Genomic DNA, 27,089 nt, shown 5'->3' on the forward strand with positions numbered 1-27,089 from the left:
GTATGACACAAACACTGCAGTGTAATTTGGGGGGAGTGCGGAGACGGACTCTTATTACAAAACGGTGCAGGCTGAATGATGACATCATGCGCCAACTGAGACTTTCCTACCCAGAATCCAGTGGGGCCTCAGGATACATCAAACTGTGTGTTTGGATCACATGACCGCAACAGGCCGCAATCTGCGCGGGACATGAGAGTTTTACAGCACAGTTGTTTAGTATACGCTGTACTTCCATGACATGGGATGGCGGATATACAGAGATGGGCGGGAGTCATTATTGCAGAGAAATGGATGGAATGCGGATCAGACACGACACGTTAATGGTCAGTATCAGGCCGGTCACACTTTATAGCGGATCACAAAACAGTCAGTCACCCAGCAAACTATAAATACATCCCTGAGAATTTACTCTCATTCATCTCTATGTGCATGGATCACTAGGAGATTCTGACATCAGTCACACGATCTGCCCTCCGGCGGGGAAGGAACCAACGCATTGGCAGTAGTACTCACCGAGAGCTTTGCAGAGCAGCGTCGCTCGGGACTCCGGGAGGTTCGGGAAGTGGGGCTTGATCAGATCCTCCATGGTCACCGTGGCCAGAGAGTTAAACGCGGAGGAGATGGTGCTGGTGACAGATGGAATATTAGACGGCATTACAGAAGGATAATGGGAGCAACAGTCTCCCGCCCTCATCCAGCTAATTCTTGTGATCTAGGACCGTCCGCGCACCGCGCTTTCCTCACCCCGTCGCAGAAGAGCACGCTGGCTCCGCAAAGCCTACAGGAGCGAGTCATAGTAACTACAGGCTGCGTATTCCTAGCCGCCACATTGTCCCTGGGGGGGGAAGGAGACCGGAAACGTGGATGTACCGGCAGCTTACGTGAACGTCACCCCCGAGAGTTATCCTACCCAGTCAATAACCCGCTCCTGAAATAGCAGTCACGCCTGATATGTGACAATCCCCCCCCTGAATCACCACTAGGTGGCAGAGACTAGTTCTCAGTTACACAATATCTATGCTACAGTGTGGGTACTCCCATTGCATCAGGGCCAACCTCTACATGCACCTTGGCGGGTGGGTTACGTACACGTTTCCCCATTATACAATTAAGGAAAGTGCTTATATTACAGACGTTATTCTGCGCTCGATGTTTGGTCCACGAAACACAGATTAGCCCTCGCAGTATAGTGACAGTGAGGGGACAGAGTGGAGCCACTTACCTGAGCGCACCGCTGAAGAGACAGGCCACAAACAGCCCCGGGAGGCCAGGAAAGTCCTGCAGAATGTCCATAACAAAGTACAGGACCAACTGTGGAGAGAGAGCGCCATGGGTGAGGGTTAGCGGCAGAGGTGGCCCCAACGCACACTCAGGAACATAAACTAGACGGCTTCCAGGTGGTCATCAGAACAATATTCCAGAGATGATAATATATAGCACCCGCTGGTACATACAAGAGGTTATAGCAGCACACCTAGGTCAGACACCTGGATTTGCCCAGGACGTTACCACGGGTCATGTGAGGTGGTCGCAGCCAATTGCTGAGCTTATTATAAACAGAATCACCTGCTGGTGGGATCTCGTCACGTTAGCACTGCGAGACCTCTGGAACTTACCTGATCAGGTACGGATATTATTTCCGGGTTGCGGATCTCATTCATCTGGTAGTAGGCAAACATCACCAGCCCGGTCAGGCAGCCCAATGCCAGCACCAACTGCTGGCAGGGAAACACGGCGTAACAGGACCTGGGGAGCAGGGACACGCGTCACTCACAGCCCTGGGGAAACTCCTGTACAAACAGCTAATACTCCCCTTACGGTCCCTGTTATCCGAGTGTATCAGACTGAGCCCCTATTTGTCACCTGGACCACTTTACATGAAAATACACAATAAATGGCTGTTTGGGCCTTCTCTGTCTTTGACCTAGCAATGTGGGCCATTTGGCTCTTGTTCGATAAAACAGGGAGGGCAGGGACGTGGCGTCTAATGATGGGGGTGGAAGGAAGGGGAGGGGGGGGTGCAACCTAAGTGCACCTGGGCAAAAATCACCGCAGCCTGCGCCCCATCAGGTCTACTTTACATCCGGAGGTTCTGCTGCAATTCTTTTTTTTGCAATCCCCCCCCTACGCTACAAGAAGCCGATGCCCTCCCATACAATATACTGAGCACAGTGTCATGACAGGATCAGATACAGGTCAGAAAGCAGCAGAATGCAAAACTAGCCGGTACCATGACATCTGTGGCCGCGTGTATGAGTCCACACAGCAGTCTCTATAGGTGTTCCCCTGCACTATAACATCCCTCCCCAATCTAGGAGACGTCACAGAACAGTGACACGGCCAGCGGGGCCCCCTACTCACCATATGGCCGCCTTCTCTGTGCGGGAGCTGAGGTAGCGTTGCACCTGGGCCTGGTTCACCCCGTACAGCGACAACATCAGGAAAACGCCTCCGATACCGAGAGACCAGATGGAATGACGGGTAAACGGGTCCGGATTGAAACTGCAATAGGACAATTAATAAGTTCTCATATACAGAGAATGGAGGATTCCTGTCCACACAGGATAGTGACAACATCAAGAACGCAAATCGCAATAACGGAGCCGGTGCACAAATTGCGCACGGTGCAGAGAACCTGCATACATTGCAGAGATAAAGTCAGACTACACCGGACCGCTATGGGACAAGCATACAGAGAAGCGCAGTACGCTGCCCTCACCAACGACAGAGTCACTCATCAGCCGAGGGACTATACGTTCGTGACTCCCTCAGAAACGTCCAGCACTCACTTTATTCCAGAGATCTTGTTATTCTCCTGGGCCACGCGCCAGACTTCACCCATCCCGCCCACCTTCATGGTGCCGACAATGATCACCGCAAGCTGCCCCGCAAACATCACCATGGTCTGGATGACATCAGTCCAGATAACCGCCTTCAGACCACCCTGAGCGGAGAGAAGTCGGGGTGGGGTGGGGAGGGGGAGACAGACGATGAACAGAAGCGTCACAACACTCAGTTACAGAACAGAACAAATGAACTGGGGGGAGAGACAGGCAGCACACTGCCCCCAGCGTCAGGGCCTGCCCAGACTCTCACATATACTGTAGTGCAGCACGCCAAGATCTGCAGTCTTACCAGTGTAGTGTACAGAGTGCAGACCAATCCCATGGTCAATACTGTCCCCCAGAGGCTGAATCCTGTTACTGCAATGACATATAGTACAAGAGTTCAGCTTCTCAAACGTCCCATCCGTTAATATTACCGTCATCATGTATTTACAGGGTGCTATAGAGTGTCCACAGCGCTGTACAGGGATTAAATACAATTACATGGGATAAGAAACAAGTGGTAATACTACAGCGAAAGGCAGGATGGAGAGTATGGGGGAAGTGAAGGGTGGGGGTGTAGAACGACTCTCTACAGGTAGCAAGTAACGCTAAGTCGCAGAGTTGGAAGTGCGTCAGCAGCCACTGATCCTGTACCCAGTAGGTGGGCGGACAGAGGATCAGAGCCGACGGGGGTGTGGGGGGGGGGGTGTGGGGGGTGCTGGGGACAGGAACAGTGCTAGGAATATGAGAGGGCCCTGTCCATGAGGGTGTGCAGACTAAGAGGGAGTCTGATGGGGCGAGGAAGTGAGTTCTGGAGTAAAAGGGGGGTGGCACAGGAGAACGAGTGCAGGGGTGAGGAGGGGACGGAGTGGAGGAAAGGCAGCGGATCAGGGAAGGTGGAAGGAGTTTGGAGATGGAGGAGGGAGTTACGGTTCCAAATCCAAAATAAAATGATAACGTATATTATAAAGGTCACGACAATCTTTACGTTATGCGAGAAGCAAAAAAGCAGAACGTCTGGGCTACATTACCTGCATTGAAGGCCAACGCTGGCGCATACAACACCACCCCCATATAGATCACCTGCAGAGAGAGGAACGGAACAGGAGTCAGATCACTAGGCAGTATGCACTAAGAGGGGCCTGACGCCCAGAGGCGTAGCTAGGAACCATGGTGCCCGGAGCATGGGTATGTTTCGGTGCCCCCATCCCTGTACTGAATTTGGGATGGGGGGGGGGGGGGGGGGGTCAACATGTGGGGGCATGTTACACTTGAAAAGAAAAAAAAAAAACCTAAAATCGGTGTCCGTTCTGTTGTATATGTATAAACATCATGGCCTGCTCTCCCGGTATAATGTCAAATGGCGCCGCATGTCCGCATAAAACAAACAATCAATGTATAATTCAAGTGTGCGGCACTCCTGGCGACTAAACAGACAACTGTAGGTGCAGCAACGTTTCAGTGCCCTTTAATGCGTGGCACTACTGTTGTCAGGTGACAAAAGTACCACACATTAGAGGGCACTGAAACGCTGCACCTGTGGTGCTTAAAGTTGTCTGTTTAATCGCCCGAGTGCCGCAACTATATACACACACACACACACACACATATAATATATTATATGATTGCAGGAACTCGGCACTCCACAAATCCTCCAGGATATCAGCTCACCGGGTGCCCTCAGCTGCAAACTTTCATTCACAAAAATAAAATCCTATTAGAAGAAGTGGAACTCTGCGGATTTAAATAAATGTTACAAACGGACCACACCGCCTGTTTTTTTTTATTTTTCCAACAGCAGTCAGGCATATATGTACAAACACTGATTCACCTTACATAGCACAAGTTTTGTAAGCTGAATCAGTGTTTGTACGTATATGCCTGACGGCTGTTGAAAAAACAAACGGTGTGGTCCGTTTGTAACATTTATTTACATCCGCAGACTGCCACTAACAACAACAATATATACACACACACACACTAATATTTAATATATATATATATATATATATATATAAGAATTTACTTACCGATAATTCTATTTCTCATAGTCCGTAGTGGATGCTGGGGATTCCGTCAGGACCATGGGGAATAGCGGCTCCGCAGGAGACAGGGCACAAAAAGTAAGCTTTTAGGATCACATGGTGTGTACTGGCTCCTCCCCCTATGACCCTCCTCCAAGCCTCAGTTAGGTACTGTGCCCGGACGAGCGTACACAATAAGGAAGGATCTTGAATCCCGGGTAAGACTCATACCAGCCACACCAATCACACCGTACAACTTGTGATTTGAACCCAGTTAACAGTATGATAACAACGAAGAAGCCTCTGAAAAGATGGCTCACAACAATAATAACCCGATTTTTGTAACAATAACTATGTACAAGTATTGCAGACAATCCGCACTTGGGATGGGCGCCCAGCATCCACTACGGACTATGAGAAATATAATTATCGGTAAGTAAATTCTTATTTTCTCTAACGTCCTAGTGGATGCTGGGGACTCCGTCAGGACCATGGGGATTATACCAAAGCTCCCAAACGGGCGGGAGAGTGCGGATGACTCTGCAGCACCGAATGAGAGAACTCCAGGTCCTCCTTAGCCAGAGTATCAAATTTGTAAAATTTTACAAACGTGTTCTCCCCTGACCACGTAGCTGCTCGGCAAAGTTGTAATGCCGAGACCCCTCGGGCAGCCGCCCAAGATGAGCCCACCTTCCTTGTGGAGTGGGCATTTACAGATTTAGGCTGTGGCAGGCCTGCCACAGAATGTGCAAGTTGGATTGTGCTACAGATCCAACGAGCAATCGTCTGCTTAGACGCAGGAGCACCCATCTTGTTGGGTGCATACAGGATAAACAGCGAGTCAGATTTTCTGACTCCAGCCATCCTTGAAATATATATTTTCAATGCTCTGACAACGTCCAGCAACTTGGAGTCCTCCAAGTCGCTAGTAGCCGCAGGCACCACAATAGGCTGGTTCAAGTGAAAAGCCGAAACCACCTTAGGCAGAAACTGAGGACGCGTCCGCAGTTCTGCCCTGTCCGAATGGAAAATCAGATATGGGCTTTTGTACGATAAAGCCGCCAACTCTGATACTCTCCTGGCTGAAGCCAGGGCCAGTAACATGGTTACTTTCCATGTAAGATACTTCAAATCTACCGATTTGAGCGGCTCAAACCAATGGGATTTGAGAAAATCCAAAACTACGTTGAGATCCCACGGTGCCACTGGAGGCACAATCGGGGGCTGTATATGTAGTACACCTTTGACAAAGGTTTGTACTTCAGGCACTGAAGCCAATTCTTTCTGGAAGAAAATCGATAAGGCCGAAATTTGAACCTTAATAGACCCCAATTTGAGGCCCATAGACAATCCTGCCTGCAGGAAATGTAGGAATCGACCCAATTGAAATTCCTCCGTTGGGGCCTTCTTGGCCTCACACCACGCAACATATTTTCTCCAAATGCGGTAATGTTGTGCGGTCACTTCCTTCCTGGCTTTAATCAAGGTAGGAATAACTTCCTCTGGAATGCCCTTTTCTTTTAGAATCCGGCGTTCAACCGCCATGCCGTCAAACGCAGTCGCGGTAAGTCTTGGAACATACAAGGTCCCTGCTGAAGCAGATCCCTTCTTAACGGTAGAGGCCACGGCTCTTCCGTGAGCATCTCTTGAAGTTCCGGGTACCAAGTCCTTCTCGGCCAATCCGGAGCCACGAGTATTGTTCTTACTCCCCGTAGCCGTATAATTCTCAGTACCTTTGGTATGAGAGGCAGAGGAGGAAACACATACACGGACTGGTACACCCACGGTGTTACCAGAGCGTCCACAGCTATTGCCTGAGGGTCTCTTGACCTGGCGCAATATCTGTCCAGTTTCTTGTTGAGGCGGGATGCCATCATGTCCACCTTTGGTTTTTCCCAACGGTTCACAATCATGTGGAAGACTTCTGGATGAAGTCCCCACTCTCCCGGGTGGAGGTCGTGTCTGCTGAGGAAGTCTGCTTCCCAGTTGTCCACTCCCGGAATGAACACTGCTGACAGTGCTATGACATGATTTTCCGCCCAGCGAAGAATCCTTGCAGCTTCTGTCATTGCTCTTCTGCTTCTCGTGCCGCCCTGTCTGTTTACGTGGGCGACTGCCGTGATGTTGTCCGACTGGATCAACACCGGCTGACCCTGAAGCAGCGGTTTTGCCAGGCTTAGAGCATTGTAAATCGCTCTTAGCTCCAGTATATTTATGTGAAGAGACGTCTCCAGGTTTGACCACACGCCCTGGAAGTTTCTTCCCTGTGTGACTGCTCCCCAGCCTCGTAGGCTGGCATCCGTAGTCACCAGGACCCAGTCCTGTATGCCGAATCTGCGGCCCTCTAACAGATGGGCACTCTGCAACCACCACAGAAGAGACACCCTTGTTCTTGGTGACAGTGTTATCCGCTGATGCATGTGCAGATGCGATCCGGACCATTTGTCCAGCAGATCCCACTGAAATATTCGTGCGTGGAATCTGCCGAATGGAATTGCTTCGTAAGAAGCCACCATCTTTCCCAGGACTCTTGTGCATTGATGTACTGACACATTTCCTGGTTTTAGGAGGTTCCTGACAAGTTCGGATAACTCCCTTGCTTTCTCCTCCGGGAGAAACACCTTTTTCTGAACAGTGTCCAGAATCATTCCCAGGAACAGCAGACGTGTCGTCGGGGTCAATTGAGATTTTGGAAGATTCAGAATCCACCCGTGTTGTTGAAGCACTACTTGGGTTAGTGCTACTCCGACTTCCAGCTGTTCTCTGGACCTTGCCCTTATCAGGAGATCGTCCAAGTAAGGGATAATTAATACGCCTTTTCTTCGTAGAAGAACCATCATTTCGGCCATTACCTTGGTAAAGACCCGAGGTGCCGTGGACAAACCAAACGGCAGCGTTTGAAACGGATAATGACAGTTTTGTATCACGAACCTGAGATACCCTTGGTGTGAAGGGTAAATTGGGACATGCAGATAAGCATCTTTTATGTCCAGGGACACCATGAAGTCCCCTTCTTCCAGATTCGCTATCACTGCTCTGAGTGACTCCATCTTGAACTTGAATTTCTGTATGTACAGGTTCAAGGATTTCAGATTTAGAATAGGTCTTACCGAACCGTCCGGCTTCGGTACCACAAATAGTGTGGAATAATACCCCTTTCCCTGTTGTAGGAGGGGTACCTTGACTATCACCTGCTGAGAATACAGCTTGTGAATGGCTTCCAATACCGTCGCCCTTTCTGAGGGAGACGTTGGTAAAGCAGACTTTAGGAACCGGCGAGGGGGAGACTTTTCGAATTCCAACTTGTAACCCTGAGATACTACCTGCAGGATCCAAGGGTCCACCTGTGAGCGCGCCCACTGTGTGCTGAAAATCTTTAGTCGACCCCCCACCGCCCCTGAGTCCGCTTGCACAGCCCCAGCGTCATGCTGAGGGCTTTGTAGAAGCCGGGGAGGGCTTCTGTTCGTGGGAAGTAGTTGCTTGCTGCACCCTCTTACCCCTTCCTTTGACTCTGGGCAAATATGACTGTCCTTTTGCCCGCTTGTTCTTATAGGAACGAAAGGACTGCGGCTGAAAAGACGGTGTCTTTTTCTGTTGGGAGGTGACCTGAGGTAAAAAAGTGGATTTTCCGGCTGTTGCCGTGGCCACCAGATCCGATAGACCGACCCCAAATAATTCCTCTCCTTTATACGGCAATACTTCCATATGCCGTTTGGAATCCGCATCACCTGACCACTGTCGCGTCCATAAACTTCTTCTGGCAGATATGGACATCGCACTTACTCTCGATGCCAGAGTGCAAATATCCCTCTGAGCATCTCGCATATAAAGAAAAGCATCCTTTAATTGCTCTATAGTCAATAAAATACTGTCCCTATCCAGGGTATCAATATTTTCAGTCAGGGAATCCGACCACACCACCCCAGCACTGCACATCCAGGCTGAGGCTATTGCTGGTCGCAGTATAACACCAGTATGTGTGTATATACTCTTCAGGGTAGTTTCCAGCCTCCTATCAGCTGGATCCTTGAGGGCGGCCGTATCAGGAGACGGTAACGCCACTTGTTTTGATAAGCGTGTGAGCGCCTTATCCACCCTAGGGGGTGTTTCCCAGCGCGCCCTAACCTCTGGTGGGAAAGGGTATAATGCCAATAACTTCTTTGAAATTAGCAGTTTTCTATCGGGGTTAACCCACGCTTCATCACACACGTCATTCAATTCCTCTGATTCTGGAAAAGCTACAGGTAGTTTTTTCACACCCCACATAATACCCCCCTTTGAGGTACCTGCAGTATCAGATATGCAAAGCCTCCTTCATTGCCGTGATCATATAACGTGTGGCCCTATTGGAAAATAAGTTTTTCTTCACCGTCGACACTAGATTCGTCTGTGTCGGTACCTGTGTCGACTGAGGTAAGGGACGTTTTACAGCCCCTGACGGTGCCTGAGACGCCTGGACAGGTACTAACTGGTTTTCCGGCCGTCTCATGTCGTCAACTGACTTTTGCAGCGTGCTAACATTATCACGTAATTCCATAATTAAAGCCATCCATTCCGGTGTCGACTCCCTAGGGGGTGACATCACCATTACCGGCAATTGCTCCGCCTCCACACCAACATCGTCCTCATACATGTCGACACACACGTACCGACACACAGCAGACACACAGGGAATGCTCTTCTTATCGAAGACAGGACCCCACTAGCCCTTTGGGGAGACAGAAGGAGAGTTTGCCAGCACACACCAAAGCGCTATAAAAATGTATATAAACAACCCTAAAAAGGTGTTGTTTCTGTTATATGCGCTTAATATATAAAAATATCGCCAAAATATGCCCCCCTTCTCTGTTTTACCCTGTTTCTGTAGTGCAGTGCAGGGGAGAGTCCTGGGAGCCTTCCTCACAGCGGAGCTGAGCAGGAAAATGGCGCTGTGTGCTGAGGAGAATAGGCCCCGCCCCCTAAAACGGCAGGCTCTTCTCCCGGAGTTTGCGATATATGGCAGGGGTTAAATACATCCATATAGCCTCAAGGGCTATATGTGATGTATTTTAGCCATAGAAAAAGGTATTATACATTGCTGCCCAGGGCGCCCCCCCCAGCGCCCTGCACCCTCAGTGACCGCTGGTGTGAAGTGTGCCGACAACAATGGCGCACAGCTGCAGTGCTGTGCGCTACCTTATGAAGACTGAAAGTCTTCTGCCGCCTGTTTCCGGACCTCTGCAACTTCGGCATCTGCAAGGGGGGTCGGCGGCACGGCTCCGGGACCGGACTCCATGGCTGGGCCTGTGTTCGATCCCTCTGGAGCTAATGGTGTCCAGTAGCCTAAGAAGCAAATCCATCCTGCACGCAGGTGAGTTCACTTCTCTCCCCTAAGTCCCTCGTAGCAGTGAGCCTGTTGCCAGCAGGACTCACTGAAAATAAGAAACCTAAAAAACTTTTTCTAAGCAGCTCTTTATGAGAGCCACCTAGATTGCACCCTGCTCGGACGGGCACAAAAACCTAACTGAGGCTTGGAGGAGGGTCATAGGGGGAGGAGCCAGTACACACCATGTGATCCTAAAAGCTTACTTTTTGTGCCCTGTCTCCTGCGGAGCCGCTATTCCCCATGGTCCTGACGGAGTCCCCAGCATCCACTAGGACGTTAGAGAAATATATATATATATATATATATATATTTATTATATTATATACACATATACACACACATAATATACATATTTAATAAGACTCATTACAAAACATATTATACTTGTCAAAGTCAGAAAAATATCACGATGCACACTCCCATATTTGCACCTCATATGTGTCCCTGCTGCGCATGCGTGCACTCTCCCGTGCGTGTGCATACTCGCTGTTGCGGGCACCCGCGGGCGCACGGTATGCGCATTTACGGTAGAGATTGTATGCGTCTAGCGGGCGACTCTTTCGTTACATATTTTCACCATATAATGTATTTTGTAGATTATGGTCCCTTTGATAGAATCTGAAAGTTTGGTTAATATAGAATGTCCATGAACAGAGAAATCCCTCTTTGTTTGATACGAAGGGTCAGACAGGAGTAATACAGTGGTGTTTAGTATCCATCGGAAGAGTATTTAATTAGCAATATTCCGGTGTTGGTTTGAAGCAGATTAATCACTCGTGCGAATAGTTATGGACATAAGAAGTTTATGTCCATTTACTATTATTTGCACTTACTTATCCATGCGGCGGGAAACCTAGTTTCCCACCCACCTGAGCAGTTGGAAGTAGACACAGCCCACCTGTATGAATCAACCTATGACCTTTTGTTATGATGCGAGGAGGAATTCCTGTGTCCAATGAACAATAAGAATGTAGGGACCATTGAATTGTATTGTGTGTGGGGCATAAATAGACAAGCCGATCACATCCAGCTCACACTCTTCAACGGTTCTCATTGCTGATAATCGGGAGCTGGATGTCCAGAGGCGCATGCGATCGTTCCCCTTTGTGCGTAAGTTTTTCTCCGCAATCATATTGTCTTTCTTGTTATTATGCGGCCATATCTCTCTCTCTTCTCCTTTTTCTTTCATTTTCCCTTAAAACGTAATTGTATTGTATTGTATTTACTGTGTAGTTATCTGATTAGTTAGTCTATGTTATATTGTAGTGTATGACTTGTAATTGTATTATTCTTTTTCAAGTATAACATTCATATTAGGCGTTAGACCCCAAGCACGGTATTTGTGTATTTCTTATAGTGTTAAGTATTCTCAGAGCGTCGGTGACGCTCGAACAGCTTTTAAGTTAATAAGGTTACACTGTGTCGCATCTACACCCTATCTCTACACTAAGGTTTTACTGCATATTACATTGTTTATGGTTTAGATATAAGGTTTAACATTGTGAGCGTCTGCGCCGCTGGTGATCTCCTCGTGGTCTCGAGCGTTCGCATCGCTATAGCAAATCATTACGTTAGTCGGCAGCCAATAGCGTGCCTGCCTGTGATCTCTTGGCCGTGAGCGAACGTAACGCTTGAGCGTCTCGACTACGGCTAAGCGATTGTTACGCAACGTGCGTACCCTTACGGTACTCCATACGTCAATAGCGTACAGTGTTCTTAGACCTCTTAAAGGGTTTTAAGTAAGATAAATAATTTAGCTTTATCATACTAAACAGCAGCGGGCAGGCGCGGCTGCGCAGCCAGAACGCACCTTTTTTCTGTTTTTACGTTGCGTCCCAGCTCCTCTCTTCTCCAGCAGCGTCTCCACCCATCTGACCTCACATGCGTGTGCGTTGTGATGTCACGACTCGGGAGCGTGGAGGGAGGAAGCAGCTCAGGCGGATGGTAACAGCTGCAGGCTGTGGGTGACCTGGCGGCCGGCACCGTTGGTCTGCACCTTCTAATATTTTCGGCGCCTGGAGCTTGGACTCCACCTGAGCCACCCTCCCTACATCTGCTCACGTCTAACATACCATCTCATCATACAGCGAGTGCGAGTTGTGCCTCTCCAGCTTACGGAGATCTTCATGACCCCAGACCATGATTATAAGCTCAGACACGCACAAAGCAGCGGCTACAAAGCTCTACAACAGGCATTCCCAACCTCTGTTCTCAAGGCATGCTAACAGGCCAGGTTTTAAGGCTAGCCATTCTTGCGCACAGGTGATTTAATGAGTACCTAAGTTACTTTGATTTAACCAACTGTGCTCAAACACGGATATCCCTAAAACCTGGACTGTTAGAGTGTGAGAACAGAGGTGGGAGGAAACCCTGGATGAGCCATGAGCAAAAAGTGCAGCAAAGGACAATAAATCTGCGTCCACCTATATACTTACCATCTGGAATATAAAGGTGACGGTGCCACAGATCCGCACGGATTTACTGAACCGCAGCTCCAGGTACTGTGTGTGGGAGAGAGAGGAGACAGTCAGCGATGCAGAGTGAAATCCCTAATATACATTTGCTGGCATGCTGCCAATTGTGTGAGCAGAGTGCAGCCACCTATGGTTTATCCGTGGAGGGCGCCGGGTCTACTCTGCAAATTCATCTACCTGCAGCTGCCAACCCATACACTGTAAAACCCTATATACCTGCGAGTACAGATATGGAATTGGAAGCAGAGGGCGGCACTTGTCCAGCTAGGAAGCTGGAGTCGGATTGCTAAATTAAGCTCAGTATATTTTTTTGACTGTCTTCATACGGTGAAGGGGGTATCCGGACTCCAGGTCGACAGCAAAAAGGTCGACACACCTTAGGTCGACGCCAATTGGTCGACACACCTTAGGTCAACATGGACAAAAGGTCGACAGGAACAAGGTCGACATGGAAATAGGTCGACATGAGTTTTGCACGATTTTTTTCTTTTTTTGAACCTTTTCATACTTAACGATCCACGTGGACTACGATTGGAACGGTAATCTGTGCCGAGCGAAGCGGTAGCAGAGCGAAGGCACCATGCCCGAAACATGGCGAGCGAAGCGAGCCATGCGAGGGGACGCGGTGCACTAATTAGGGTTCCCGGTCACTCTACGAAGAAAACGACACAAAAAACCCATAAAAAACTCATGTCGACCTTTTTCCACGTCGACCTTGTTCCTGTCGACCTTTTGTCCATGTCGACCTAAGGCGTGTCGACCAATTGGCGTCGACCTAAGGTGTGTCGACCTTTTTGCTGTCGACCCTCAGTCCCAGACCCGGTGAAGGGTATATATGTCTCAAGCAGTTGTGTGCGGGTCTTGAACACACTATCTTTCCATTGTTCGTACCTTTAGAGTATTGGGTGATTACTCTTTTGTTGTGTTCTTCTGCTGCAGAATATTGTTTGTTAACAGCGCACTATCATAACAACAAAATATTTCTATATCAGCTAAGAAGCATCAGCAGCTGAAATGCAAAAATCCCCCGTAGAGAATGAGAGAATTCAGCGCGTTCCACAGAATGTGCCGACGCATTCTACACAGCGTCCACAGATAACCGCAGAGATGTACGCTTACTTTAGGAATCCACCGGTTACAGAACATGGAAATAAGAGTCAGGACCACCTAAGACGGACGTTCCCCACCAGACAGAAGCCATCAGGAAACAGCAACACGTATGATCATTGTTAGTATATAGATTTGCGTTAAACGAGAAAGGTTTTGTACCGGCTGGTTGGTGTTTGGTCTGTTCTTCAGATTATACGCCACGAAATCACACCTTATATCCTGACAACATGACCCCAGACGACCTGCGGATCATGGTACTCATTCTCCTGGGGCTTGATGTTAGAAATGGAGCATATATAGCAGCAGCTTCTAGCGTCTCGGTGCTGGAGGATCTCGCTGCTCTGTTCAAGGAGGTTTGATTGGGAACCGCCGATCTAGGGTGAACCTGCAAACGCGGTCTTCAAGGCACCCCGACAATCCACATCTTAACGCGATCCCTGCTTGTGCACAGATGGTATAATCAAACTGACTGAGGTACTAATTAACTATTTAAGTCACCTGTGCCTAAGCATGCATATTCCTAAAACCTGGACTGTTGGGGTGCTTTGAGGACTGCGTCTGGGAACCTCTGCCCTAGATAAAGTAGCCCCACATTATGAAGCCACAGATACTACGGGGTAAATTTACTAAAGGTCGCTTTCAATCAATTTTTTTGTAACCAATACGCATCGATCTAAAATCGAAGTTATGTTTCAGGTCCTAAATATTTACCAACATGATTTTTGAGATTGAGTCTTAAGTGTCAGCAAATGTGCTATTTAGCCCCTGAAAACACTAATTTTGATTTAGATCGATTTCAAATAAATATAAATAGATTGAAAGCGACCTTTAGTAGATTTACCACCAGCACACGCTCAGGTAATGGAGTATTGGGGCTGCAATCTCCTGATCCGCACCTTCCATCCAGGCTGAAGTCTCCTAGGAAAACAAGGGGTGTCTGAGTCGCACAATCAGTCCGGCCAATGAGCAGACGTGCACTTACCTGTGGCTTATACAGCTTTGTGTGCCACTATTGCACTAATCCCCCCTCCACCTGCACCACAATATGCCTTATATTCTGAGATCGGTAGAAGGTGCATCATAAGAGTACGGATTCCCCTCCCCCAATCCTAGTCCATAAACTCACTTTCTGCTGCAATAAACTCTGCTCCATCTGTATCTGCATTGATCACTCCAGAGTTTGTTGCCGCTATAGTGGCATGTATGTCCCATCCTGGGCACCGCACACTGCAAATAACCCTCTTTTGCCAGGGTGCCTATTTAAAAATGACAATATGCGGAGATGGCAATCTATTTCAGCGACCATTAACACAACTTCAGTAACGCAGAACCTAGAACTTCGGGCGCCTGCAGAAAGCACTGTATTAGCTGCTGTGCGTGAGAACTGAAGCCGCTTTGTAGTTTATAGTAAGGACGAGGAAACCTTCTGCCGTTTAATCCTAAACATATTACAAGTTACTAAGGAACGCCATGATCGCGTTCTAATGATTAAATAGGGGAACCCAACACAACAAAAATGCAATTATCTAGAATAACGTTTGCTGTTGTGGGACTAAAACTCCGCAGGTGCCCAAATAGGGCGTGAGGGGGGCCGGCCTAAAAAAAGGTCCCTTTCTTACAGTTAGGGTCGCTGGAACCCAGGAGGAAGTGGGGGCTTGATGACGTTCCTTCTTCCAAATGATGGGACCCCGTGAGAAGTGAAATCTCCGCCACTGTAGGAATCAGTCTGAAGTCCACGGATAGGGGAATATTTCCACCCTCAAGCTTATTTGCAAGAGGAGACAACCATCGGTCACCCAACCTTAGCACTAGTGGACTGACTCCATGACAGTATAAAAGACAGAAGGTGAGGAAGAGACCAGGAACACAGCAGTAGCGAGCTCTTACCTCATAGGTGCTGGTGAGCCGCAGCCGGTAGAAGATGGGAATGAAGATGTAAGCAGGAATCAGCAGTCCAATGATGTACGAGCAGCCTAGGAACCAGTACTCCGTGCCGAAGCGGTACATCTCTGACGGCACTCCCAGGATGGCCACGGCTGACTGGAAGGTGGCCAGCAGGGAGAGGGCTACGGGCAGGAACCCCATGCTGCGGTTTGCCAGCAGGAACTCCTGCGTCGTCCGTTGCCTCCCGCCGCTGAGGGCATAGTACAGGCCGATAGCAGAGGACAGGACCAACAGCAGGGCGAAGATGATGTAGTCCACAGTAGAGAACCTCATCGATGGGTCTGGGGCGGCGGTGCTGCTGCAGCACCCGGAATCATCCATCCTTCAGCCTCTGCCAGACGTTTCCGGAAACCCGTCGCTACTGGACCAGCGATCGCCCCTTCATTCCACCCTGGAGCTTTTCACTGCCGAATCCCACACTCGCCGTACCACTCGCTTCCCAGGACACGTCATCACCTCCGGGTCCTAGTGGCCACCTGGCTGGATGACGTTACTCAGTCGTCGTTCCATGGAGGCTCTGGCATACGGCGGAGGGCTGATCCCGGCACGCAGAGCTGTAAATGACAGGAGAGAGTCAGTATTTAACCAGCGTGACTGTAATAAGGTTAATGCTTTACCCTGGAGTTAGCAGGGACATTACACGTGCTAAGTGGGGCTGAAGTCCAGGAATGAGGGTACACGGGCGCCAGGGTGAGCAGAGTTTGATGCAAGCGTCATGGATATTCCCATCTTGGGTGAGGCCTCTATGGGTCACTGTGGTCTGATCTGCCGCCGTATCGCTAGATAACACCCATCAGGGTAAAAGGAAAGCCTCGTACATCCAGCCTCATTGCGCTACACAGCGTGAATGGCTGGCGCAAGAGAACCACCAGATCCCGTGCAACTCCGCTAGGGTCAGGTGTCCGCAATGTAACTAGGACGCATGAGGAGACTGCGCTGAGTAATGGGATATATAACACATGTATACTGTGTGTGACTGAGGCTGTATACAGAGCACAATGTGACTAGGACGCACCAGGAGACTGCGCTGAGTAATGTGATATATGACACCTGTATACTGTGTGTGACTGAGGCTGTATACAGGGCACAATGTGACTAGGACGCACCAGGAGACTGCACTGAGTAACGTGATATATGACACCTGTATACTGTGTGTGACTGAGGCTGTATACGGAGCACAATGTGACTAGGACGCACCAGGAGACTGCACTGAGTAATGTGATATATGACACCTGTATATTGTGTGTGACTGAGGCTGTATACGGAGCACAATGTGACTAGGACGCACCAGGAGACTGCGCTGAGTAATGTGATATATGACACCTGTACACTGTGTGTGACCGAGGCTGTATACGAAGCACAATGTGACTAGGACGCACCAGGAGACTGCACTGAGTAATGTGATATATGACACCTGTATACTGTGTGTGACTGAGGCTGTATACAGAGCCCAATGTGACTAGGACGCACCAGGAGACTGCACTGAGTAACGTGATATATGACACCTGTATACTGTGTGTGACCGAGGCTGTATACGAAGCACAATGTGACTAGGACGCACCAGGAGACTGCGCTGAGTAATGCGATATATGACACCTGTATACTGTGTGTGACTGAGGCTGTATACAGAGCACAATGTGACTAGGACGCACCAGGAGACTGCGCTGAGTAATGTGATATATGACGCCTGTATACTGTGTGTGACCGAGGCTGTATACAGAGTACAATGTGACTAGGACGCACCAGGAGACTGCACTGAGTAACGTGATATATGACACCTGTATACTGTGTGTGACTGAGGCTGTATACAGAGCACAATGTGACTAGGACGCACCAGGAGACTGCACTGAGTAACGTGATATGTGACACCTGTATACTGTGTGTGACTGAGGCTGTATACAGAGCCCAATGTGACTAGGACGCACCAGGAGACTGCGCTGAGTAATGTGATATATGACACCTGTATACGGTGTGTGACTGAGGCTGTATACAGAGCCCAATGTGACTAGGACGCACCAGGAGACTGCACTGAGTAACGTGATATATGACACCTGTATACTGTGTGTGACCGAGGCTGTATACGAAGCACAATGTGACTAGGACGCACCAGGAGAGTGCGCTGAGTAATGCGATATATGACACCTGTATACTGTGTGTGACTGAGGCTGTATACGAAGCACAATGTGACTAGGACGCACCAGGAGATTGCGCTGAGTAATGTGATATATGACACCTGTATACTGTGTGTGACTGAGGCTGTATACAGAGCACAATGTAACTAGGACGCATGAGGAGACTGCGCTGAGTAATGTGATATATGACGCCTGTATACTGTGTGTGACTGAGGCTGTATAGGGAGCACAATGTGACTAGGACGCACCAGGAGACTGCGCTGAGTAATGTGATATATGACACCTGTATACTGTGTGTGACTGAGGCTGTATACAGAGCACAATGTGACTAGGACGCACCAGGAGACTGCGCTGAGTAATGTGATATATGACACCTGTATACTGTGTGTGACTGAGGCTGTATACGGAGCACAATGTGACTAGGAGGCACCAGGAGACTGTGCTGAGTAATGTGATGTGACACCTGTATACTGTGTGACTGAGGCTGTACACAGAGCACAATGTAACTAGGACGCACCAGGAGACTGCGCTGAGTAATGTGATATATGACACCTGTATACTGTGTGTGACTGAGGCTGTATACGGAGCACAATGTGACTAGGACGCACCAGGAGACTGCGCTGAGTAATGTGATATATGACACCTGTATACTGTGTGTGACTGAGGCTGTATACAGAGCACAATGTGACTAGGACGCATGAGGAGACTGCGCTGAGTAATGTGATATATGACGCCTGTATACTGTGTGTGACTGAGGCTGTATACGGAGCACAATGTGACTAGGACGCACCAGGAGACTGCGCTGAGTAATGTGATATATGACACCTGTATACTGTGTGTGACTGAGGCTGTATACAGAGCACAATGTGACTAGGACGCACCAGGAGACTGCGCTGAGTAATGTGATATAGGACACCTGTATACTGTGTGTGACTGAGGCTGTATACGGAGCACAATGTGACTAGGATGCACCAGGAGACTGCGCTGAGTAATGTGATATGTGACACCTGTATACTGTGTGTGACTGAGGCTGTATACAGAGCACAATGTAACTAGGACGCATGAGGAGACTGCGCTGAGTAATGTGAAATATGACACCTGTATACTGTGTGTTACTGAGGCTGTATACGGAGCACAATGTGACTAGGACGCACCAGGAGACTGTGCTGAGTAATGTGATGAGACACCTGTATACTGTGTGACTGAGGCTGTATACAGAGCACAATGTAACTAGGACGCACCAGGAGACTGCGCTGAGTAATGTGATATATGACACCTGTATACTGTGTGTGACTGAGGCTGTATACGGAGCACTGTGTGACTAGGACGCAGCGGGAGACTGCGCTGAGTAACGTGATATATGACACCTGTATACTGTGTGTGACTGAGGCTGTATACTGAGCACAATGTGACTAGGACGCACCAGGAGACTGCGCTGAGTAATGTGATATATGACACCTGTATACTGTGTGTGACTGAGGCTGTATACAGAGCACAATGTGACTAGGACGCATGAGGAGACTGCGCTGAGTAATGTGATATATGACGCCTGTATACTGTGTGTGACTGAGGCTGTATACGGAGCACAATGTGACTAGGACGCACCAGGAGACTGCGCTGAGTAATGTGATATATGTCACCTGTATACTGTGTGTGACTGAGGCCGTATACGGAGCACAATGTGACTAGGAAACATGAGGAGACTGCGCTGAGTAATGTGATATATGTCACCTGTATACTGTGTGTGACTGAGGCTGTATACGGAGCACAATGTGACTAGGACGCACCAGGAGACTGCGCTGAGTAATGTGATATATGTCACCTGTATACTGTGTGTGACTGAGGCCGTATACGGAGCACAATGTGACTAGGAAACATGAGGAGACTGCGCTGAGTAATGTGATATATGTCACCTGTATACTGTGTGTGACTGAGGCTGTATACGGAGCACAATGTGACTAGGACGCACCAGGAGACTGCGCTGAGTAATGTGATATAGGACACCTGTATACTGTGTGTGACTGAGGCTGTATATAGAGCACAATGTGACTAGGACGCATGAGGAGACTACGCTGAGTAATGTGATATATGACACCTGTATACTGTGTGTGACTGAGGCTGTATATAGAGCACAATGTGACTAGGACGCACCAGGAGACTGCGCTGAGTAACGTGATATAGGACACCTGTATACTGTGTGTGACTGAGGCTGTATACGGAGCAGAACAGAACTTGTATTGGAAAAAAGCTGCGGCAGCTACATTGTAGCATATCGTGTACAGGCTCAGAGACTAGAGGCCCATACACACGAGTCCCCCGCTGGCGCAGATATTGGCGGCGGGGTGCCGGCATCAGCAAGTGCATACAGACTTGCCGATACCATGTGCATGTTCAGACGAGGGGGGCGGGGGTCATTAACGATGTGCGGGAGCGCGCATCGTTAACTCGTTAATGACACTGTGTACACACTGGATGAGATTGTAAAAGATGTCGCTCAGATTGGCCATTCGGAGCGAGATCTTTCACTTTCCAGTCTAGTGTGTATGGGCTTCCAGTCACGCACCGATATACAAGTGTCTTATCACATTACTCAGCTCAGTCTCGTGCGTCCTAGTTGCACTGCATTGCGACTAAGCTGCCCGGCGCAGGAAGATTGTCACGCAACTCGGTGATGCCAAGAGGGGCTGTTTGGTGTGACTGCAGCAAAGATGTATGAGGACGGGTCTGTATCTGCCAAAATGTTCATTACACCTTATAGTACCATCAGTCTATCCTTATGTGTCACATGACTCGGGAGCTACAACCTGCGTAATGCAGCTAATTAGCCGCTTACAATGACACGCCGCGGTGACACTCCCATAGCTAGGGCCTGTTCCATGCGTGCGCTACGCTACCTCCCCATCACCACATTCTCAATACACTTCTGGATGCGTGTGCGCCTGTAATCGCAACAGATTCTGTACGGACACAAATTGGGACGTATGCAAAGTAGCAAAAAAACAAACAAACAAAAAAAAAAAACCCCCTTTAGCCTTTCACTTCTCTGCTACGTCCAACGTCGGCAGTGCGTCCCACCTCTGAATCAGGTCCATTATGTATTCCAGGTATGAGAGGAACAGAAGCGGGTATCATTCATTCACACTAATGTAACAGATACACACAGAACATGCTCTTCCAAACAGGATTCTAAATGTATCACTGGCAACATGACTCAGCCCACCGGGGGCCCCCTCCCCATCCGACCCACCGGCGTCCACCTCTCCATCCGACACACCTCCCCATCCGACCCACCGGGGCCCACCTCTCCGACACACCTCCCCATCCGACCCACCGGGGACGACCTCTCCATCCGACACACCTCTCCATCCGACCCACCTCTCCATCCGACACACCTCCCCATCCGACCCACCGGGGCCCACCTCTCCATCCGACACCTCCCCATCCGACCCACCGGGGCCCACCTCTCCATCCGACACACCTCCCCATCCGACCCACCGGGGACGACCTCTCCATCCGACCCAACGGGGCCCACCTCTCCATCTGACCCACTGAGGCCCACCTCTCCATCCGACACACCTCCCCATCCGACTCACCGGGGCCCACATCTCCATCCGACCCACCTCTCCATCCAACCCACCAGGGCCCACCTCCCCATCCGACCCACCGGGGCCCACCTCACTGTTGCAGTGAATCAGCATTGTATTTATTCAGCACCACCATATTTTTGCGGCGTAATCCCAGAGACTATTCATATCCGATTCTGGCCCATTGGAGCCCACTGCCTGGATCTCCTACCACAGCCAAGGCCCGCTCCCGTCAGGCCTGAAAACAGCATGTGTGGTCGCCCTAGCAGATCTCATGGTAATAGCCACCAGAAATCGCTCCAGTGTCACTCACAGCTGTACACAGGCGCAGGCGAGGCCTTCTCATCACCGAGCCGCTTCCTGACCATACCTAGGGAAAGGCGATGTATGGGTTTCCCCCCGGGCCACCAGCACACTGCAGCCCCATCTCAGCGGTACATTTACTAAGGTGGGAGATTTTTAGAACTGGTGATGTTGCCCATAGCAACCAATCAGGTTATGGCAAGTAGAATCTGATTGGTTGCCATGGGCAACATCACCAGTTCTAAAAATCTCCCACCTTAGTAAATTTAGCCCTCAGTGTCTACAACCATCTGCTTCTCCTGGACAGGAGTCTGTGTTACCTGCCCTCTCAGCTTCTTCTTGCAGGGTATTAGCCTCCAGGTAGTGGCGGGATGAGGGGAAGTCCACCATGCCACAAGCCCTGGCACTCACTTAGATTTGGTGTCACAAACCTTTGTAAAACAGCGTAATAATATGCGACTGGGTCACATGGTGGTTTTACATCCATACGGGAGGTCGCGCCATCCATCCCCCGGCTTTATAAAGCCATTAATGTACAGGACAGAGCAGAAACCGCAGGGTGGATATGGCGACATTGCAGCTTTCTTGCGAGCGTACCCAGGCGGGTGAGTGAGGCCTCTCATCTGGTACAAAGTAATAAAACTCTCTACAAGCAGGCCTCCTGTGCGTTTCCAGTACCCGCGCATCAGAACGGTCATCACTTGCGTTTATTGCGGGATTTGCACTTGCATACTCCAGGTCCATAGGGCATAGGAGTGTACAGGGCAGGATGGCGCGTATACAGCATGCTTACCTCCAATGGGGCACAGTCCGATGCGAGACCGATCTCTGAGCCCGGGAGCAAACTGAGTGTTAGCGTACAACGCACGTGCAAACGCAGCCATTGTTTTTTATTTGTATAGGTCCGTCCTATTCCGAGCTGGACAGAACATAGGGTCTGATTCAGTGTTATAGGATATTGCACAGCTGCAAGGAAGCACACCATCGGATCACGGTGCGTAATATTCAGGTTACTCAGATTTCTATCCCAGGTCCTCAGCAGAGGTCAGCAAATCTGCGTCACCTCCGTTTTGAGGAACGGACCCCGTCGCCACCTCCAGCCCGTCAATCAGGCCGAAGCTTAGGGGGCACTGTGTGCGAGGATACCGGACCCATCCCCGCCATCACACTTGTGCGCTAACCACAGGGTGTGAAGGGTTACAGACACTCTATCCTAGTACGCAGGACGTGTCCGCACTACACAGATCCAGCACTCCGAAACGCTACAAGAAGACGTATTCAACATGGAGCCCTCCAACTGCTGTTGAACTACACATTCCAGCATGCCCTAATAGCATGACTGTGGTAGGGCATGCTGGAATGTGTAGTTCAGCAGCAGCTGGAGGGCCGCATGTTGAACTACGCCTTATTCCCAGCCGAGGGGCAATGTCGGGGAGCTGGCGGATTTCTGAGAACTTGTGCAGAGGGAAGATGTGCTGTAACACGCAGCAACCAGAGGCTACCTCATCCCGCATGTAGAGCTGGCGCAGATCTCAAAACGGCATCAGGGTCCCAAAATACAAGCGGAGACTCAGAGAGCCCGGGGCAGAGTTCTGCCACTCAGCCTGGATGTATGTATGCATTAGACAAACACAGGCCGGATCGCTTGCTGGCAAGACACAATAGCTCTTAGATTGCAGAGGATATAATGATTCCGTCAATGGCGGTGGGAAGCGACCAGCTGCAGCTAGGAACAAGCGACAGAGCGGCTGAAGCCGCTTATTAAATGCTAATTCCCAGTGACATCACGAGTCCTGAGGCGTTGCTCATTCCTAACTCCCCAAGCAGGCTGCGCGATACCAGGCTGACTCATACCCAGCTGGGTGCATGCAGGGGGGGGTCAGACCTGCAGATCATTTATTCAGGATTATAACTCCCTATAGAATGGAGAAGACCCTCGGCCTCGGAGCATGGCTGCAGAGCCACGCAAGTGTGCGCTGACCTACAGTATAAACACTCCAGGTTACTGCATGTATACCTCCCAGCTCAGTAACACACAACCTTCCCTATATAGCAATGGTAATTAGTGTCTGGTGCCATTCCAGTAGTGCCTGCCAAACACTACAAAGGTCAGGAAGAGCTGTCTTACAGGCAAGAGGGGAAAGGTCGAGCAGCAGTGACTGCGCAGCTCTCTCACCCATTCTCAGGAGGTAATAATTACTGCCGCCAAGACCTGACCACTGTGCGGGTACTGCGAGGAGCGCCGCTTAACATAAGGAGAGACGTGGGCAGTGTGGGGACATCTTACACATGTAATTCCTGTACTCAGGCCGCAGCGACACCCCACAGCCCTGAGCGTTACGGATTACTGCGCACATGCCTATACCCGCATGTTACACGCGACTGAAACATGAAGGAAGGTTATTAAGACGTATTTATGCGGTTCCATCTTATGCCGCAGCGCCTTATACTGCAGTCTGTAACAAACAGCGATAAATCCGCTGTATTACACAGAGGTAATAGGGCTCGCAGTGCAATAGGAGTGTGAGACCTGAGGGCAAGAACTGCATACTGCACTGCAATGCCAACAGGGAATAATGCTTAGTGGGGTACAGCAGTCATACGGAGCAGTCACACAGCAATAGAGGGCCGGTGATCAGGCGCTATAGCCAGGGAAGGATTTGGGAGCTCGTTAAGCTGTCTGATGAGGTGGACTGTCAACCATAGTCCCTGTTGGGAGCAAAGCGTGATTGAAGTGGGCCTGTGTGAGGTAAAACAAGTGTACATGAGCCTTGGAGGGGAACAGGAGTACGCACACTAGGGGGCAGATTTATCAAGCCTTAGAGAGTGATAAATTGCACAGTGGAAGTACCAACCAATCAGCTCCTGTCATTTTTCAAACAGCCTGTAACATGGCAGTTAGGAGCCGATTGGCTGGTACTTTATCACAGTGCAGTTTATCACTCTCCAAGGCTTGATAAATCTGGGCCTAGATGTTCCTTCAGTAGCTCTTAATCTATTATTATTGCAGCACATCGCAACTCTTCTAAGCACTTGTTTTTCTTCTTCCTTACAGCAAGTTACAGAAGCCATGACCTGGGTGTATTAGACTTCTGGCTGCAGTTCTCACACATTCAAATATTATATCTATCTAGATCTATTCCAAGCCATCGTCTCGAATCCTTTGTGTATGCATTGAGCTAACAAGCCAGAACTACGAGATGTCAGACACTCGGATCATCACGTTATTAGATGTCACTCATTCTGCTAGAGAGACCCCCCTTTCCTCCCACAACCCAACCCCCACCGTTACGGAAAAGCAGCACGATGAAGAGCGCCGTGAGTGTCAGCTCTTGTGTCACAAAGCGATAATCATCTGCATGCACGCAGGGGATCCGGTCTGAAGATCGACAGTGTCTAGGTCGACAATGTTTAGGTCAACCACTATAGGTCGTCACTAGGTCGACATGGATGGAAGGTCGACAGGGTTTCTAGGTCGACATGAGTTTTTCACTTTTTTTTTTTTTTTTTTGGATTTTTTCATACTTAACGATCCACGTGGACTACTATTGGAACGGTAAAGTGTGCCGAGCGAAGCGGTAGCGGAGCGAAGGCACCATGCCCGAAGCATGGCGAGCGAAGCGAGCCATGCGAGGGGACGCGGTGCACTAATTTGGGATCCCGGTCACTCTACGAAGAAAACGACACCCAAAAAAAAAAAAAAATCCTCAAGTCGACCTTTAGACCTGTTGACCTAGCACATATCGACCTAGAAACACTGTCGACCTTCCATCCATGTCGACCTAGTGACTGTCGACCTATAGTGGTCGACCTAGATACTGTCGATAAAACGAACCACACCCGCACGCAGAGTGACCATATGAGTGTGATGCCAGCTTTGGCCTTCGCGCGGCTCTGGGGAAAGTATGAAAACATGGCTGTAACAGGAATTCCTGGCCCAACGGCAAGAAAACAAGGATGAACCCAACTGACTCTTATCTTGATCTGTGTCAAAGGTCACAAGCAACCATTCCCTGTGGTAATTAGTAAAGGCTCAGCAAGGAGTGGGTGACTGTTATATGGGAGGCAATGTATGGCTTACCTATAATCCTCATATCAGGTTTCTACTCATTAACAAGATTAGTGTGAAATCCATAAAGAACGGGAACTTTTATAGCATAAGGTGACAGAGGGTAAAGGAGGTAATGACGGTCTCCTCTGGTGCTTGCACGGAGGGTAACGGGGGGGGAGCAGCGAGTCCGGCACTCGGGCAGTATGCAGAGTTGGGATGCCGGATCACTGCGGTCGTATCTAATGCAGTTTGGTTGTAACTGCTCCAGCATTGCATAGACCAGGGGTGGCCAACCCTGGTCCTCAAGAGCTACCAACAGGTAACATTTTCCAGGTCTCCTCACAAAATCACAAGTTAAGTAATTAGCTCCACCTGTGGATCTTTTAAAATGCGTCAGTGAGTAATGAGTGCACCTGCTAGGTGACCTGGAAAAACGTGAACTGCTGGTAGCTCTCGAAGACCACGGTTGGCTACCACTGGCATAGACAATGCTACACAAGTACTTTCGCAGTTATGAAGGCGCAGTTGCACACCCGTAGTTGCATACACATGGCTCCAGAGCTAAAATACAACAAGAACGCTCGCAAACGGTCTCGACTACAGCATCCTCTGTAGGAGCAAAACCTGACGGAGCAATCACCTGCAGGAGCCTTGGAGAGCCAACCAGACCGCGCCGTAACTGGAAACCAAATATTGCGCTTCAGGCTTTACAGGTACTTCCTCAGAGCAATTCTTCATTACAGTCACTGACCAGCCTTGTCCTGCATTGAGGATGGTGTTATAAAGAGGCCTCCTTCAGCTTCAATAGTAGCAGTATAATATTACTCATCCTCATCATAATACATTCCTCACAGTTCTTCTTTAAACCCCAAGAGGCAGACACTGAAGAGTATTCCTAGCAGAAAGAACGAAGATGAATGTTAAGAGACAGGATTTAACCCCGGCCAATCACGTAGCATCACCTCGGCCTACAGTGGAGGCTGAACAGCAACCATAGATTAATGGCCTGGTTATAGGCACACTGTGCCCGTTGCAAGAGTCATGTATCAGAAACCTGGCTGTAAGCTCTTAGAGTACGGACACACAGTTCCCACCACGTCCGAGTGGTAGTGGGAGTCTAATACGGCACAAGGGGACTCTGATCTCTCAGGTTTCTTCTGCAGAGACCATAGATGTTCCTAACACCTCAGAACGCTTGCACAGACACCCTTCCAGAAAGGGCCCACCCCTTCATTAGACATGAAGAGAGGAATGCTCACCGATGTAGAAGC

At 49.5% G+C, this 27,089-nt stretch overlaps 1 protein-coding gene across 2 annotated transcripts in view; it reads right to left on the minus strand.

Annotated features, from left to right (window-relative positions):
* The window catches only part of SLC5A6 (solute carrier family 5 member 6), a 44,007-nt gene that overhangs the window by 10,763 nt on the left and 6,155 nt on the right, over nt 1-27,089 (minus strand). For both annotated transcript variants that reach the window (XM_063914971.1, XM_063914973.1), the window contains exons 3-11: nt 15,692-16,302; nt 12,656-12,721; nt 3,863-3,914; nt 3,139-3,206; nt 2,793-2,947; nt 2,365-2,505; nt 1,620-1,749; nt 1,226-1,314; nt 517-629 (exon numbers count right to left, since the gene is read on the minus strand). In XM_063914971.1, the coding sequence (XP_063771041.1) occupies nt 517-629; nt 1,226-1,314; nt 1,620-1,749; nt 2,365-2,505; nt 2,793-2,947; nt 3,139-3,206; nt 3,863-3,914; nt 12,656-12,721; nt 15,692-16,069 (1,192 nt within the window). In that variant the 5' untranslated portion in view covers nt 16,070-16,302. The remainder of the gene's footprint in view (nt 1-516; nt 630-1,225; nt 1,315-1,619; nt 1,750-2,364; nt 2,506-2,792; nt 2,948-3,138; nt 3,207-3,862; nt 3,915-12,655; nt 12,722-15,691; nt 16,303-27,089) is intronic.

This window comes from Pseudophryne corroboree, chromosome 4 (genome assembly GCF_028390025.1).
Source record: "Pseudophryne corroboree isolate aPseCor3 chromosome 4, aPseCor3.hap2, whole genome shotgun sequence".
Taxonomy (NCBI): domain Eukaryota; kingdom Metazoa; phylum Chordata; class Amphibia; order Anura; family Myobatrachidae; genus Pseudophryne; species Pseudophryne corroboree.